The following is an 18877-nucleotide window of genomic DNA, read 5'->3' on the forward strand; positions in this document are numbered from 1 at the left end:
GCCGCGTATTTCCACACATAAAGGCCGCCTGCAGTCGAGCGGGTCGGATCCGGCGGCGAGAATTCTCGCCGCGGGACCCGACCCGAGCACCTGCAGGGACGAGAGCGTACTCACCCGCGCCTGGCGGCCCCGGCTCTTTCATGCAGCACATGCGCAGACCGGAGCCGGCGGCTGCGTGAGTGACGTATCTGTCATAGGACATGCCGCGGTTTGCTTGCCGCGCGATATTTCGCGCAGCCAAACCGCGGCCGTCTGCATAGGATTGCGTTTGTTAACGCAATGCTATGCAGGCTTTGAGTGGCAGAAATGCCGCCGCAGGATTTCCGCCCGTGTGCAGGCGGCCTAAAACTGAGAGATGTGGGAAAGGCCATTTTTCAGTCAAGCAATTACAAAGCCCACAGCTGCCTGTGTGAATGAAGGCGGGCATCTACTGCTGGGCCAGTGCTGTATACTAGCCCCCGATACTATACATTTCTACAGTCACTTGTTACCGCTGGGCCGCCTGCCCGAGCCGGCCTCCTCTCACCTCAGCGCGTCGTCTGATTGCCGCGGGAATCCTTCTTAGCAACTGAGGAAAACGCGCCCAGCGTCGTTAAGGGCGGGACCGTTGAGTATATAACCAATCACAGCTGTGAAGAATGAATGACAGGAGGCAGCAACCAATAAGCGATTGAGAAGGGGACTGCGGGCCAAGAGTGCTAGCCAATGGGCGGAGCTAATTGAACTCCGTCAATAGAAACTCGTTAGTGAACGTTGTAGCCGCGGAATGAATGGACGACGAAGGGACGGAGGGGAACCTCCGAGAGGAGATGGTGCTTATATATAACGCAACAGTCTGTGCAAAACCACCCTACCCAACATGCACTGCGCCAGGGCACTCTGCTGTGTGACTAGTCATTAAGATCAGTGACAAGCAATGAAAATGGTCCGTAGCTCAGCGGTCTGGCACACATCCCATTGATTTCAGTGGCAGCTGCACCTGCAGTACCAACCTTGGCCACTGCACTACAGACAGCGCTGTCTGCTTCCAGCTCTGTCCAAAATGACAGCGGGCCCAGTGGGGATCCGTAGCTATGGACCCCCGATTAGCTAGGCATGGGCTGTATATAAGGCGTAGGTGCGACTACATTTCCCGCTATGGAGCGCAGTTGCGTCTGAACGAGGGGAATTTTCCCCTGTGTCATCCTTTCACGCTCCCCGCCAGAGCGCAAGAGTCTGAAAAAAAAAAGGCGGGAAGATAAATGCCCCCCGACCCTCCAAACACAATGTATGCACTGTCGCGCAGGTACAATTAACCGCGAGAATCCCGCTACTGTAAACAAAATCACTGACATTCTAGTGAAATCAGTGGTTTCATTTCGCCCCAGTGACAAGCGGAGGAAACCGCGTTCATCTAAATGCGCCCTCAGGCTGGCATCACGCGGGCGCAATACGCAGAGAATAGAAGCCGTTGATTTCACATTTACGTATTTTGTGGCGGATTTTGGTCAGCAAAAAAAAAGAAAAGTAGATCGTGTTCTATTTTTAGGTGTATTTGCGCACCAAAGGTTCCAATGGGGGTGCGCAAAAGTGCACACAATGCGCAGGGAGAAGCGTGAAACACTGCGGAAGTCCACCGGAAAAAGAACACATCTGCAACTCATTAGCCATTTCATTCAATGCGTTTGTTTGCCCGTGCCCTGCGAGCAGAGCGGGCCCAGCGAACTACATGCGCAAAAAAGCCTCTCTTATTCCACCAATACGTGTACGCCCGTGCGAAGCTGCCCAGCAATCGCATAACGGTCCAGCAGGTTCACCAACCGCGCACTAGTTGCGGAAAAGCAGTTGCAAATTCTGTACCGAAAATCCACAGCTTAAGCCTTGTGCCCACGGGCAGGTTGGATTCTGCATGTGCGAGCCCGCAGTGGAATCCGACCCTCCCGGCAGCAGCGTCCGCGCGAACCTGACATCTTCGTTCTTTTTCCATACTGCAGACGGTCCACGCAGCTCGCGGTAGGCATTCACCGTACAGATTTTTTTTTTTTAAATCTGCCTTTTCCGCTGAAGCCGTGGCCATTGTGGACGGGCCACGGATCAGATGGCTTCCATTGACTACAGTGGAGGCTGTCCGTGTGGGAATCGCAGTGAAATGGAGCATACTGCGCTTTTTCATCTGCGAGCGGAAACCGCAATTAATTTCCGCTCGTGTGCATGAAGAATCATTTTTCCATAGTATGGAGGGTCGCTGCTGCGGAATCCGGAGCGGAACGCCAGCTCCCACCAAAGATCGGCCCATGGACACATGGCCCAATGTAAGGCCTCATTCCCACGACTATATGCGTAAACCGCTGTGGGTGCGCTGCAGCGTTTCACCGGTCTGTGTGTATCGGCAGAACCTACAGTTGGCTGCGAGGGCACTGACGCACGTGGTCAGGCAAAGTGTGACTTTTCTCTTTTTTTTAAATTGCCCACCGTGTTTAATAGCGAGGTTGCGTACGGATCGCCGCCCATGCACAGCATATCATACGCTCCTATACGAATGTATATGGGTCACGCTGCATGGTACGCGGAGAAATAGAGCATGCCGCTATGTATTTCACGTGCGTATCTACATGCTCCAGTGAATGGGTCAATGAACGTCCATTTACTTTTGTTGACTCCCTTCACCGCCTGTCACGCGTCCATAATACGTGCCAAAATCACGGTCGTGGGAACAAGCCCTTAGTACTTGGGCTTTCATCAAACCCCACTCACAAAAATACTGGAAACATCCCCTGCGGATTCGGGTGTTGTGGATTCTCACGTCATACAAGGGATAGCTAGTAGAGATGAGCGAGCAACCTCGCTAAGGCAAACTACTCCAGTGAGTAGTGCCTTATGCGAGTACCTGTCCGCTCGTCTCTAAAGATTCGGGGGGCGGGTATCGGCGGGGGAGAGCAGGGAGGAACGGAGGGCAGATCTCTGACTCTCCCCGCTCCCCCCTGCTCATTCCCGCAACTCACCGCTCACCTGCACCCGCAGGCGAATCTTTAGAGACGAGCGGGCAGGTACTCGAATAAGGCACTACTCGCTCGAGTAGGTTGCCTTAGCGAGTATGCTCGCTCATCTCTACTAGTACTCTTGGTACAACAGCCGGAGCAAATATACTTTCCTAAAATGTTTGACATCACCTGGAGACTTGTCAAAAGTGTTGATCAGTAGGGTCCGGGTGCTGAGACCCCCACTAATCATTGAAATGAAGGGACTACAGCGCCTATCCAAGTACTGTACCCCTTTGATTGTGTTTGGCTGTATTCGTCTCTCTTTGGGTGTACTCAGCAGCTTCAGATGGGTTCATAGAAGTCTATAGACTTCTGTAGTTCATCTGAAGCTGAAAAGAGCAGCCAAAGTGTAACAAACACAGTGAAAGAGGAACAACTCTCAGATGAGTGTTGTAGTTTCTTCATTCCAACGATTAGTGGGGTCTCAGCACCCGGACCCTACTGATCAAAACTCGAAAGTTTTACGAAAGTACAGTTCTTTCAAGAGTTGTATTTCCTCAAACATGTATTTCCTCCTTTATAGGATTTGAGTCCTATGATTATGGATATGACTATGGTCAGGGCTCATACGGGTGTCTGTCAGGAACTGGGATGACCTCCCATAATGGAGCCGCATACGTTGGAACAGCCAGAGTGAGGTAAGAACCACAAATGGGGCAAACATCACTGCTTCCTAACCACTCAGAGGGTAGAGTTATAACGGGAGAGAAGAATTATAAGGGGAGTCCAGGAATGCAACACAATGGCTGCCACCCATCTAGCCTGTGGAAACCTATCCAGGAAAACACACCGGTAGACTGTAGGGGAAGGGACTGGAGGCAGGGACATGGCATGGGGGGGGGGGGTGGCAGAGAGTAACAATCATTCTACATGGGCAGTGCCTACACTAATGACTACTGACTGACAATGAGCATGTCGGTCAGCGTGCAGGGCTGCCGTGTACATGGGGAAATTGTTTGCTCTATGGGGATGTCCGATCCTTAACATGATCATTCGCCCCCTTACAGCTGTCATTGGTCGGCTGCACATGTCGCTGTTCACATGAGGAGATGCGCTGCGGCCGGCGAACATTTGCACAACTAATCAATGCGATGAGCTGGCTGAATGTTCATCGGCTGATCATTGGCCCAGTTGTTGGCTGATTGAGTATTCATAGACCATGTTAGAAAGTCTTAACATCACACTCTTCGGTCTTGTTAAAGGGGTTGTCCATGTTTGAAAAAAAAAATGTGAACAGCTGGCCATGCCTCAAAAAAAACACTATTCACCTCTTTTTCGCAGGGAAACTGCATACAGGCTCTTTCGGGTGTCCTGTTCTCTGATGACAGTGCAAGTCACATGACTGCTGCAGCATCACCGCCCATTCTTCTGGCATCAGCGCTCACTTCCTGGGCACCATCATGCCAAGAGTCCAGAACGGTGACACTGTGGCCTCTGATTGGCTGTAATGGTTAACTGACTTCTGCTGTCAGCAGAGACGGGGATCGCTGCAGGATTTGGTACACTGTTTTCTCAGGGTAGACGAGAGGTGAGTTTAGTTTATTTTGTTATTTTGAACCACTGCTAGTTGTTTAATTTTTTTTTAAGTTGGATGGTACACCTCAAAGGAACAAATAGTGTGAGTTTGAGCTCCGCCCGCAGCCCCGCCATCTTCCCCTTCCAGGCTACATATGCATTTTCCCCATCTATGACAGGTTTGCACGGTCAATGGCCAACTTGTTGCACTCTTGGACAACCCTCGTTAACTATATTAGACAGTCTTTGGTTATCTTGTCTTTTTTGGATGTGCCATAAATGTTTGCCTCTTCAGCTATAACTCTCAGAGAATGGGGCTCTCGCGTCCCCTTATTTGTAGAACAAAGGCCAATACAGAAACAGTCTCATGGATACTAAGACTGCCCTCTGCAGCCTCGTCAAGTGTAGTGCATCCACATACCAGCGGGACTGGTATTTGCCTCGTGATTGGGCCCTGCGTTTGAGCCGAGAACCACTGCTGGCACCAATGGTGATTGGCCAAGAGCGCCACCTGAGCCACTAGGTGAATGCACGGTACTTTTCAGGTTTGCTTGACTCATATCATTCAGTGATCTAGTGTGGGCTAATAAAAGATACTCAGGGAACTCATGAACGTTATTTCCGTTCTCCAGCAGTTCTTATGATTCAACAGAAAGGATAATCTGCGGCAATTCGGGGCCTGAGAGGACATATATGGAGCAGCATACACCTCATCCAGCACTGCCAGGGTCCAGTGATGGTGGAAGTGGAAGCTTCGGGAGTAACTTGTGGTCCCCTCCAGTAGTAGGAGGTACAAGATGTCCCGCTACATCTCCCCAGCAAGGACCTTTCCCAGACATGGGTGGTTTCCACAATCTGAGGGTATTCACTGGAAACCCCTACTATGGTGGAGGGTTCAGGAAGAAAATAAAGAGCCAGAAGGTAAGAAAACTCTGTTAATGCCTAAGGGTCCTCTTGGATGAGCCGATTATCATTTGAACGAGCGAGTGACGTCACCGCTAGCTCCTTGGCTCTCCTGCAGCCTGTTTAGACAGGAAGATACATCGTTGGCTTGGTCAAACAAGAATCATTCAGTCGCTGTATAAGTGAATAGAGGGAATGAATGAGCGCTGCTTAAACCGAATGATAAGGGCATACGCCACCCATATTGTTTATATACAAATACACGTACACATTGTTTCTCATGGATTCCGTGTGAAGTTATGAGAAAACAATCAGATGTTCCATTGTTTGCTGGGTTACAGAGATATTCTCCACCCTAGAAACATTGCTTTGAATGGAGATTATGGTGCTTCATGTAAACACCATATCATGGTTCATGGAGTAATAGGAGCCCATGGCATCAAACAAAGGCCTAAAGCTGACCATTAAGTATTTATAATTAGTGCTATTATAGCCCAAAGATGGCCTGGGCTTGGCACTGGGTTTCAGTTGTAATTCTGATCCCAGCCATTAAACCCTTCAAATGTTCAGTAGCAACCATGGAACCTAAGTGGTTTACATAGAAAGGGGATTCCCACTGTAAGTCTATTGGCACCCCTGCAACATGATTTTGGGGTACCAACCAGTTGTCATGACAGTCCAGTCGCAAACAAAGGCTCCCAGATCTGTTATATACGTGAACCTGTTAGGCTGACTTTAAGGTAACACTGACAAGCATAATTCACTGCAATACAGAAGTATTGTAGTGTGGTTTTTTAAGTGATCAGAGGATTGCAGATTCAAGCCCCATGGAAGTAAAAAAAAATGGTAAAAAGAAAAACTATAAAGTTTACAGGAAAAATAAAAAAATAGGTTAAAAACCACAAAAATACTTTTTTCCCTGCATATTGCCGCTTCATTTGAAAAAAAAAGTTGCAGCTCTAAGATAAGTAAAAAAAACAATACTCACTTCTTGAATCGCCATCGGACTCTTCTGTTAGTGATGACGTGCTGCATCGGCAGTTCACCGCTGGAGTCAATTGGTGGCCTCCTCAGTTACATCACGTACTTCTTCACATCCCCAACCAGTGCAGCATGTGCCGCTGAAGCTGCAGCTTGTGACTGGTGGGGTCAGCCAGAGCATTTATGCTGGATCGGTGGAGATTTAAAAGTGGGTAGTGCTTTTTTCATTTGCTGCTGTTTTTTTCCCAAAGACTTGCAAGGGAAAACTCTTTTGCAGGGAACACTAGTGAAACTTTTTGAATTATTGGAAAGGATATATTTGCGTTTCACTGTTGTATGGTTCTCTGATTTTCTTATTTTTTTCTCCTTTTTCATTCTATTTCGTGAACCCAGAAAAAAATCTTAAAAAAAAGAAATCGAGCATTAAACAGAATGAGGACTACTACTGAAAACCACGAGGATAAGGAGTGTGGACCAGAAGGAGGTGAGATGTCAGCAACAGGTTGTAGAGGAATTGTATAAAGTTCAGCATGTTATGATGGCTATTGATACACGCCATATTGCTCATCCTGTGGTGTTAGGCCTCATGTCCACGGGCATAATTGAATTGCAGATCACCCGCACAGACGATCCGCAGTTCAGTATTCCCATAGACAATCATTGGGCATCCGCAGGTAATTAAATACCAGCATATTTCATTTTTTTCCGGCGTGCGGATCGCATGCGCAGGGAAAAAAATGCAGCATGCTGCATTTTCTGCAGATTCCCGCATGGATGGCTTCCATTGAAATCAATGGAAGCTGTCCAACCCATTGCACACCCACTGCTGACACTGCGTCCGTGCCGCAGATCCGCGGGAAAGCAGGAGATTTGGAGAAAAAAAAATGCACGCGCGCCCACACACTCCGCAGTCCAGAAGAAAATAAGATCCATCCGGGACGGAGAAGACAGGTGAGAAAATGCCCATGGCTGCGAGCACCAGTGGATTCCGCTGCGGCTTTCTGCACTTGGAATCCGCGTGTGCCTGTGAACATGAGGCCTTGAAGTTCCATATATCGATATGTTACATGGATATGTTTTCTCGATACAACCCAGAAAGTGTTTTTTTGTAGCCAACAGGCTCTTAGGCCTCTCTCACACAGGCGTTGCGGTAAGCGCCGCAATTTAAATCGCGGTGCTTTGCCGCGTTTTACTTTCGTTTTCAGGGAGCCATAGGTTGATTTAATATTTTTGGGCTTGGAGAGCAGGAAATAAAAAAAAAAAAAGCAAAATTAACTCAGACAACCCCTTTAATAAACCTGAGATGTAAGCTAGAGATGGGCTCCAAACGCCATGTTTTCTGTTCCAGGTGGCCGTGTCGAGGAACTAGAATGGAGCTCAAGGACCATACATTCTGTAGATCACTGGCCGGGACTACAAGTGACCATTTTCAGTCCGTGGTTGAATGGATGTAGATGTCATGTACACAGCTGCACTCCAGCATGGATGAAAGCATGTGTAAGCCAGAATTACACTATAATGTCCGATCTCTCTGTAGTCCCTTTATACGATGGGCACTGCGCATTTATAGAACTCACTTACATTGTGTTTTCCAGGACGAAGATGGAGAAGATGTAAAACAAGAGGAAAAAGGTAAGAGAAGCTGGACTGATCCACTGGTGCAATGGAGCCGAATGAAACAAAGGTGTGAAATATACAGTAATGGCACCAGATGATGAAATGTTCCAGATTGCCGGATTCTCTTTGATGGCTGAACATGGTGTCCGACCTACAAGCAGAGGAATACAGAGCAGCAGGAGCTGAGCAGATTGAACTATAAATTGTATTTTAATATTCATTTTTAGTCCCAGTTCATTCTGGGCTTAGAGGGATATTCCGGTATTAGCAACTACTGTAAATGTTATTCTTTGTATAATGGAAAGTTATAGCATTGTTCAATATATTTTCTGTATCAGTTCCACATGGTCTTCAAGATCTCCGCTTGCCTTCATTCACTTGTTTACTGCCAGTCGATAAAATCCATCCTGGTCATGCCATAGAAGTGCAGGACTGATTACTAGACTGAGCTCTGGTACCGAGTCGGGTACAGTTTGTCCATCACATGGCCAGGACAGAATTTTATTCACTGGAAGTAAACTATGATGGTTCCTATTGGATGACAGCAAGCAGAGATCTTGGAAACCATGCCAAAATTAAACACATAGAAGGAGTTGTCCGAATAGAATTAAAGGGGTTGTCCCGCGAAAGCAAGTGGGGTTCAGCACTTCTGTATGGCCATATTAATGCACTTTGTAATGTACATTGTGCATTAATTATGAGCCATACAGAAGTTATTCACTTACCTGTTCCGTTGCTAGCGTCCTCGTCTCCATGGAGCCGTCTAATTTCAGCGTCTAATCGCCCGATTAGACGCGCTTGCGCAGTCCGGTCTTCTCCCTGGTGAATGGGGCCGCTCGTGCCGGAGAGCTGCTCCTCGTAGCTCCGCCCCGTCACGTGTGCCGATTCCAGCCAATCAGGAGGCTGGAATCGGCAATGGAATGCACAGAGCCCACGGTGCACCATGGGAGAAGACCTGCGGTCCACCGTGGGTGAAGATCCCGGCGGCCATCTTAGCAAGGTAAGGAAGAAGTCGCCGCAGCGCGGGGATTCGGGTAAGTACTATCCGTTTTTTTTTTTAACACATGCATCGGGTTTGTCTCGCGCCGAACAGGGGGGCTATTGAATAAAAAAAAAACCCGTTTTGGCGCGGGACAACCCCTTTAAGCTTTCTCTGTGTGATTGTAATGATATAAGTCAGTGTTTACAATATCAGAGCAAAAGGAGAATTTATTGCAGAATACTGAAGACTTGAAGGGAGGCTCAAGTACCCTGTTGTACCTAGGAGAGACGAGTCCCAAGTGTTCATGAAGTGCCGCTTGACCTGTCCACCTGCCGTGATTGACACTTTTCTAGCTGCAAACTGACAAAAAGTGTAAATCACAGCAGGTGGGCAGGTCAAGTGGCATTTCATGAATACTTGACTTTCACTCACCTTTTAGGTGCTCTCCTTAAGGAGTGATGATACCCTTCCGGACTCATAGGCCTCTCACTAGCCAAGCTAGGATCCTACTGAACACTGATGAGGGGAAAACACCCTGAAACAGCTGTCTGTGTATGGATTCTGGCTTGGTTTTCAATTCCCAATCATTGTTACAAAAACCTGTATTAAGGATCGGATATTGATTTGTAGGAATGCTGCCATCCAATAGGTGGCACTGCAGAGGTATTGTTCTGTCTTCCTTATTTACATGAATACTTGGAACTCGTCTCTTCCCGGGTACAGTAGTTTCTCAATGCAAGTGCTCACTTGCTACTACATCTTGCCTCATAAGTGATAGACCATTGGAAAAAGCGTGACTGTCACTAGTTTATGCTACCCTTAGTGAAAGCAGTATAAAGCACTCGACAGGTTCCCTTTAAGAGTCTAATGGGTGGTCTCAACATAATGTAATGGGAGACATACAGAATAGCTGGCAGTCACTAATGGGGAAACTGCACTGGACTTCTAAGCTTAGAATGAGCAGAGATTTAAAGTGTCTTTGCACTTTCAGATGACTTTTCAAAACAAACTTGTGTCTACATGAGATATAACACTATATCTGGCCATTGTATGGCTTGTATCTTGTATTTAGCACCAGTTTTCCCTCTGCAGGCTTTATCTTTGATTCTTTGTTCTCTCTAAACTGCTGGGAGGAGATTGCTGCTGTGATGGCTTTATACACTGAACATGGAGAACACAGCAGATTCTACTCCCTAACTCTTTGTATCACACAGAGAAAAAAACAGCATTATGGACATTATACAGCAGTACTCAGCAGTGTAGATGTGATTGCAATAGCTGTAAATCACTTACAAGGTACCTGCTGCAGCCACGTCTGTGTGAGTCTTTCTCTCCCTCTTTCCACCTCGCCTATCTAGAGATATTCTACACATAACAACAGGCTGTGAATAGCAAATCGGAAGGGAAACAGTGTATTTTAAGTAAATACAATGATGTGCACTGGTTTATCAGTCCAGATAAATCAGGCTAACCTCGTCCATTTTCAGGAATGTATAGCACAGTGATTGCTGAGAATTGTAGTCTGTGGGGTGTTTGGTACAAGGGCCAAGTTCATAGAAATCGAATGATGTTATCATCATGTTTTTACAGTATGGGAGGAAAATGGAGAAACTTGAGAAAACTCTCGCAGACATGGGGAGAGCATACAAATCCCATGTCAATACTGTCTATGACTTCTTTTTCCAACAGAACATATACAGTCAACTTTCAAAAAGCCTCATAAGACCAAGAACCAGGCCATGAAGAAGATAGATAAAAGGTACATTTTGCAGAGTAAGGCCGGCTGCACACGAGCGTGACGGGCTCCGCCGCGGAATATTCCGCGGCGAAGCCCATCACGGCGCCCCCTAGAGACCCCATACTTACCAGCGGATCCGGCGTTTTCGCTCCCGCATGACGCTTCCCTGCCCACCACCGCCGCATCACATGACACGCCCACCGCGTCACATGACCCGGCCGGGAAAGCATTTTCACGCTATCTTCCACTGTGTTACAGCGGGAGATAGCGTGAACGGACGGCTTCCATTGACTGCAATGGAATCCGTCAGCGCGTACACCCGCCGCAAATAGAGCATGCCGCGGGTGGGGACGGGAGATTTCACGGTGCGGAATTCCGCGGTGGAATTCCGCATCGTGTGCCCTGAGCTATTAGGTTCAATAGAACCTAATAGCTGCGGGCAACGCAGCAGATTTTCGCCGCGAATTACGCGGCGGAAATCCGTTCGTGGGAAGGAGGCCTTAAGTGGATAAAAATAAATATAGCATGTATTACACTATAAAATATGAGACCATACTGAAATAACCAAGTGTTCCCCCTCCAGGTTCCAGTTTACATGCTCTTTCTGCAAGTTCCACACCCTTTATGATGAGGAGATGAAACGTCACTTACAGAGCCGATTCCATGAGGAAGTTTTCCATTATATCGAGGAGAAGTTTTCCAAGCTGGTGGCAGACTTCCTGCAGGTATCTTTATCCTACTCCGGACAATTCCGCAGTTTGATTCTTCATGCAATTGTAGACCAAGAGATGTTTATATGTCCAAAAAGATCTGTAGGTGGGGTTTAATGGGTGCTGTCTGGCACCCTGCAAAGAGATTAGTTGCCACTGCAATACAGTATCTAAAAGTACATACAACAGGGTTCAGTAGTGAAGATCATTGGTGAAAATACTTCTGAGCATATCTGAACGTTCCTGTTGCATTCATCAATACAGAAATGTCCTACTAGTTAAACCCGTGGTGCAAGGTGGTGGCCAGCAGTTGCCTATACTGATGGCTTTGGCTTACAGATACCCAATTCACAAGATTTAATGATTATGTCTTCTCTATCCAGTCCCAGACCACCACAATGACTTCTTCTGGCCACAACTTGTCTCTGCAGAATTTGACACACAGACATCTTTGGCTCCTTGCTTTGCCATCACCCTCCCTACATTTCCACACCTCTACACAATCCATAGTGCCTCTGATAGTAATTATGCCCCACGCAGTAAGTGCTGTTTTTAATGCCCTCCGCGAGGAAAAAGTGCCATGTTTTATGTCCCCATTAGTAACAGTGCCTCATTTCTGTCACCCTTTCACCTCATTAATAATTCCTCTTTTTCTGCCCCACTAAATTAAAGGGGTTTTCAGCGCTATTTTTACTAATGATCTCTCCAAAGGATGGGTTAGTAGTCGTTGATCGGCTGGGGTCTGCCCTTTGGGATACTGCTGATGAGCTATTCTGGCGATGTGAAATACACAGGTTTATGAGTAGAGACAAATTGCTCGGACCCCTGTGTGTTGGCTGGAGCTGATAATTGCAGGCACAGCTCTGGGATTGGTCAGCACCAGTCACGTGCCTGAGCACGTACATGGAAATGGGAAGGAGCACTCTATGAATTGGTAAGAACCAGTTTGGGGGCCTCCCTCAGTCTGCCGAAGAGCAGACAGCTGGGGCGTCCCCTGAGTATTTGATATCGTGGGGTCCAGAGCCAGTGCTCCTAATGCTCCAATGATAATCCAGCCCTGAATATCATGTTTGTACACATTTTCAGCCTCTGTTTACCCAAGGATGTTTCCATTCACTGACAATAAACAGGGATCTTGAAAATGGTGACACACAAATAGTTAGCACTTTCTAAGCCCCTTTCCTCTAACATTACTATGCATCTTCTTCCAGGAGGAAATGTTGCACAGCAATAAGAAGGTAGAAGAGCGGCGTGGGCTCGTTGAAGACCTCAACACAATAATCCAGCAAATTAATTGCAATCAGGATCTCACCCAAGGTAATGACAAAGCCACTTACATATTGGAGCCCCCTTACCACTTCACCAATTAAAAGGGTCGTCTCACTTCTTGACGAATTCCAAGTCTTCAATAGCTGATTGGCGAGAGACCCCTACTGATCAGCTGTTCCCGCAGGCTGACGCTCAAATGTACAGAGTTGCTTCGTTGCTGAAAGCAGACAGCGCTATACATTGTACAATGGTCTGGCGTTGTACTGCAGTCTGGGTATCATTGAAGTGGTCCAGTCCTCTAGGGGTTAATTACTCAATTTTGTTGCTTTTCACAGGATTGGGCATGGATCATTTCCTGAAGAAAGTTGAAGCCGCTCATTGTGTTGCATGTGATAAAATCATCCCTATGTACTGCTGTATCCTGCAGGATCATATCAAATCCCCCTTACATAAGCAGAAGTGCAGGGTAAGTCTTATGTATCACATTGAGGTGTATAGTTTGGGGGAAATAATGTTTCTCCTTGTTGTGAATACCACAAGAGTGTAGCAGTCTTATAGGCCATGCAATGCCCCCTGGGAAAAAGCTATGCAAATGCGTGATGGAGTAATCCTCCACAACAGTACTGGGAGCAGTGATAGTATCAGCCAGAAACTGGAAGATAAAGAGTACCGATTATAAAAACTGGTATTTGCCTGTATAGTCAATGGGTGCCACAATTGTACCGTACAGGGTCACCATTAAGGCCGCCTGCACATGGCAGAGCCAGATTCTGCATGCGGATTTCCACCGCGGAAGATCAGCGATTCATTGTGGAAATGAATTAAAAATGATTGCGGACGCATAGACCCCAAACCACTTTTTCAAAGCATTATACTCTTTGATGTCTACCTTTATATGGGGAAATTCACGCCCCAAACCGTGCCTCTCCGCACACCAAAGGCCAAAGAAAGATGCGGGAGCCTCCCTTCCAGACCTATTCTTATACTATATGGCTGGCCATCTGATCCATCTCAGAAGCTGGGTGGGGGATAGCCCACTGCCCAACTCAGTCACATCTGGCGCACTACTTAAAAGTCCCCAGGCTGTGGCCCGTATTGGAGTCACCCTCGGTGCTCTTGGGTAAAATGCTCCCAATACACAAATTGGCTTTTACAAATCTGGAGACGGGCAAAACCATTGGCCAATTCACAGACATTATAGCAGATACACCTCAGTGGCGCAATCCCGGACTTTCAGAGATGCTCAAGACGATCATGGATGGGAGGGTCAGGGCATACAACTTTAGGAGACCTATGTACTCTGAATACTTTAGTCTCATTTGAACAGATGCAGACTACAGGCCCATTTAGACACAACGATTATTGCTCAAAAGCCATTTTTGAGCGATAATCGTTTTGTGTAAATGTGCCCATCTGTCACTGTTCAGCCGAATGATGGAATTTAGTTCTGCCTGAAATCCATAGTTCGGCAGAACAGCTGATAAGAAGGACCACATGCTGTGTTCTGCCGAGAGAGAGCTGATAACAGCTAATTGCTTTGTCTCAGCTGTTCTCAGCTGTCAGCCCCAACGCAGAACAAGCGAAAGTAATCAGGGAACAGTAGGTGGTCTGTTCCGTGACTGCAGCTCCCAGCGGCTCACATGCTGCTACTTAGTAGTAATAGGCATTAGTACCAAATAGTAGTTTATGCAAAACATTGCTCAAAAGCCATCTTTTGAGCGATCATCTTTACAGTTTAAATGCACCTTAAGTATGAATTAGCTCAATCACACTTTCACAAATTCCTCCAAGTCCGGCATGCACTACAAACACAATGTTCAACCCCCGGGTGCTACATATCACATTATCCCTTAATAGGCATTTTGCGCTGCCAAGGCCCTCAGGGCCTTATATCCACATTGTATTCCCACCATATCTCACTCAAAACATCCCAGACAACACCTCCTGCCCTGCTAAAGTGGAGATCACTCATTCCGACATTTACAGATGATACTTATCTATTAATACAGAATGCCAGAAGATTAGTTGGAATCTCCTCTATTTATTTCACCTGCATCAAACAACAAAATGGTCCAATTATATATAATAAACCAATGTTAACTCCTCCATTAAGGCTACATAGAATGGGTAGGACTCCATCAACAAATTGCATATATGTGTTTGCTTGGACTTTTGGCACATGATATGGGAATGCCCGGTCATTCAGAGCTTCTGGGAGGAGGTTACAGGAGTCCTCTCAGAGTCCCCGTTCATACATCCTCTGAAATTTGGGCATACTAGATGAAGAACAATGGCAGCACCATATCAGAGTCTTTCTGAGAGAATCATGATTCCTGGCCAGGAAAACAATCGCCCCAAGATGGATGGATCATAAAAATCTGTCACTTTCTATGTGGAGGAAGACGTTTGACGCTGTCATACCATATAATTGTATAGTCTATAAAGGGAGAAAGTGCCCTAATAAAGTTGAGAAGATTTGGGGTCTGTGGTGTAACTCCTCCCCATTACAATGTACCCCCCTTCCCAAGATGCTGACTTCATCTATACTGGGACTCCAGCGGATCCACACTCCAGCACTCCAGATCTTGGGATGCAATCTGTGACATCTAGCATGTTTAGCCCTGATATGGTTTATCTTTCTCCACCTTCTAGGGTTCCAGTCCTTTCCACCAAGTGTTATGGGCAATAAAACTCTCATGTACTGTGAATTGTAATTTTCTGACAATTTTGTATGTTAAAACTTCAGTAAAACGAATAAAAAAAAATGCTTTCAAACGTTTGCGGATCAGTGGACAGTGGATCATCCATACAGAAAAAAAAACACAAGCCCAATGGTGCCTTCCCCCTCCTCCCTGCCTGATCTCCAAGCAACCTGAGAAGTATCCAACTACAAATCCGCAATTCACCCGCAATATAATTGCGGATACATTGTGTATAAAACGCTTCCATAGAGATCGATGGAGCCCGTCTGCAATTTATTTTCCACTCGCGGAATCCGCAGTTCAAATCCACATGTGTGTCCTGAGCTGTGGAAGCTCATGCTTTCCTATAGGGGACTTTAACAGTGGGTCATCCACGTGGGTGTCAATTGCAGATTCTGCTATTCAAATCTGACCATGTGCAGAGGGCCTAAGGCACAATCAGTTTAGAAGATGTTAGAGAGAGCTCACAGCATATAGATTAAGTTCATTGCAACCTAAATAAGGACTGCTGTCCACCAGCGATAGTGCACTGCGTTCCCCGCGGCGATAATCCGGCCGCTGGGAACGCAGTGAACACCTTCCATGGCGTTGCTATGTAAAGCGCAGCGCCCCTGTCCATGAGCAGAGAATCATAGAGATTCTCTGCTCACGGGCGGCAAATTGCGGCATGCCGCGATTCTCCACGGTGAGCCTTTAGGCATACCGCAGAGAACTGACAGTTCTCTCCCCTGCTCCCAGGCAGCGGAATATCACTAGCGGTATTCCGCAACGCCCATGGACAGGCGGCCCAAATCAGTAGTCAGTGAGCTCCCCCTAGTGGTATCTTTGTGAAGAGAAGCAAGTGAAGCTGCTCAGACATTTATGTTATGCACAAAGCCTTACTAGTATCACAGCAAACTTCATCCCCAACACCCAGTCTAATGAGTAATCCTTATTTTCCATCTGTCCATTCTAGATCATGATGGAACACTCCAAAGAGGCCGCGCTACACTTAGCGGAAACTATGCTGAATTCCAAGCAAAACAAGCGAAGACTGGAACAGTACATGAAGGTGGTGACAGGATGTATATCTATTCCCTATCTCCAAAGTCTCATCATTGTGTAATGAAAAGTTCTGCAAAGTTTGTAATACACTGCATGGATTTCACACCATTTTCAGGATCTTTGCTTTCTGTCATTGAATAGAAACATACCGATGCTGAGTCCACGCTGATATCCGCCTCACAATTTGCGCCAGTTTAGCACCCCATCAAGCTCCACGTGGATTTAAAATCCGTGTCAGAAACGGAAGAGTTGGCCTATCAATTCTTGATGCACAATCCGAGTCTGAAAATCTTTGTACTGCTCAGTTCCTATTAATGTGGCTAATTCACATGCGGATCTGTGGCATCATCAAATGAAGATCCGCATCATAAATCTGCAGTAACCGCACGGATTTATGGTGCGCATTTCCATTGAAATCCATGTCCTACTTTTCTGACGTGTATTAATATCACATGATCGAGGTCTAAGTCTTATATCAGAACTTAAAAACAGCATGGAATGAACAGAGAAAATACCCTAGAATACCCCGTTAAAGTATATCTACGCTTTGACTCCACATCTCTCAACCCCTTCCTGATATGCGCTGTGTGTCAGTGTATGGAACGGGCTCGCCTGTGACAGCTGGTCCCAGCCATTAACCCTCAGTACGGACAGCGGCATTTAAATTGCATGACAGAGGTAGGGGGCTCCCTAATGGCCCCTCCATGACAAGATCATTGCTGCTCGGGGCTTTGTGAAGATCTTCAGGCCTGGATTTCTTCCTATTAAACTCTGGCTTAATAAGAGTTCTGTAAAAATACAACACAATGTAACATGGAAGCATTAGAGTATACTGTACATGTGATCAGACATTCCTAGTTCAAATCCCCTATGCAGACTACAATGAGGGGGAAAAAGGAAAAGTTTAAATATTTTTAAAATTTATTATTAGTAAAAATATTAAAATGATTAAAATTAAAAGAAAACCTCTTTCCCATTAAAAAAAAGTATCACTGTGTTTGTAAAAGTCCATTTCAGTACAATGTCACATAATTAATCCTGCATGGTGAATGCAAATAAACAAAATACGGAATGCCAGAATTGCAGGGTTTTTGGATCGCATCACTTCCAAGAAGAAAATGGAATAACAATTATCCAAAATGTCTATGTACCCCCAAATGGTACTAATAGAAACTACAGCTCGCTGGGCAAGAAAGCAAGCCCTCACACCGGCCCATTGGTTAAAAAATATAGTTTTGGTGGTCAGAAGAAGGCAGCAGAAATTATTTATTTTAAAAAAGGTATTTTATTATTATACAACATTAAAAACTATATAAATTTGGTATCGCCGTTGGCTTATTGACCCAATGGATAGCAATAGCCTGGCATTCCTACTGCACGCCATTTACAAAAACCCAACAAAATTATGAAATTGTGTTTTTGGTTTTGTTTTTCCCATTTCACTCTAAGAAATTTTTTACCCTCCTCTCACCATGCAGGTAGCTGACTACCAAATGGAGGAGCCAATAACACCTGTGCAAGACACCGATAAGACACCCACTCACACTGCTTCCTGATAATGAGAGGGGTGGATGCTTGGCGTGCATTTCCTTCAGTGAACTACATTGGTACTGGGCTCCCCCTGGAGTCTTAATTTTCCATACATCACATAGAACATTAAATGATATAATTGAAAAATACAACTAATGCTGCAATAAACAAGCCCTCAAATGATTATGTCTAGAGATGAGCGAGTGTACTCGTCCGAGCTTGATACTCGTTCGAGTAATAGCGTGTTCGAGATGCTCGTTACTCGTGACGAGTACCACGCGATGTTCGAGTTACTTTCACTTTCATCTCTGAGACGTTAGCGCGCTTTTCTGGCCAATACAAAGACAGGGAAGGCATTACAACTTCCCCCTGCGACGTTCAAGCCCTATACCACCCCCCTGCAGTGAGTGGCTGGCGAGATCAGGTGTCACCCGAGTGTATAAATCGGCCCCTCCCGCGGCTCGCCACAGATGCATTCTGACAGAGATCAGGGACAGTGCTGCTGGTGCCGGAGCTGCTATAGGGAGAGCGTTAGGAGTTATTTTAGGCTTCAAGAACCCCAACGGTCCTTCTTAGGGCCACATCTAACCGTGTGCAGTAGTGTGGAGGCTGCTTTTTGCAGTGTTGCACTTTTTTTTTTTGTATATCGGCCGTGCAGAGCATTGCGTCCTGCAGTAATTTTACATTGTCCAGGGCCAGTAGTGGTGAGGCAGGGACAGAAGACATATTTAGTGTATATAGGCAGTGGGCCTTTCCAAAAACATTTGGGAAAAAAAATCTATTTGGGCTGCCTGTGACCGTCCTCAGTGTACTGGGTCTCTGCTGGGGGTAGTTGTCCTAATTCATACGCAGCCAGCTAAGTGTTA

The 18877-nt window shown here is 46.3% G+C and overlaps 1 protein-coding gene across 1 annotated transcript; it reads left to right on the forward strand.

The window, feature by feature from the left end:
* The first annotated feature begins 2315 nt into the window (after positions 1 to 2315).
* Positions 2316 to 16939, forward strand: AKAP8L (A-kinase anchoring protein 8 like). The gene is made up of 11 exons (XM_066589445.1): positions 2316 to 2319; positions 3544 to 3658; positions 5171 to 5456; positions 6813 to 6903; positions 7768 to 7916; positions 8015 to 8051; positions 10708 to 10777; positions 11340 to 11481; positions 12678 to 12783; positions 13071 to 13201; positions 16393 to 16939. The coding sequence occupies exons 1-11, from the start codon at positions 2316 to 2318 to the stop codon at positions 16540 to 16542; spliced, it is 1281 nt and encodes a 426-aa protein (XP_066445542.1). The 3' UTR covers positions 16543 to 16939.
* Positions 16940 to 18877: the final 1938 nt, after the last annotated feature.

Source organism: Eleutherodactylus coqui, chromosome 2, assembly GCF_035609145.1.
Source record: "Eleutherodactylus coqui strain aEleCoq1 chromosome 2, aEleCoq1.hap1, whole genome shotgun sequence".
Taxonomy (NCBI): domain Eukaryota; kingdom Metazoa; phylum Chordata; class Amphibia; order Anura; family Eleutherodactylidae; genus Eleutherodactylus; species Eleutherodactylus coqui.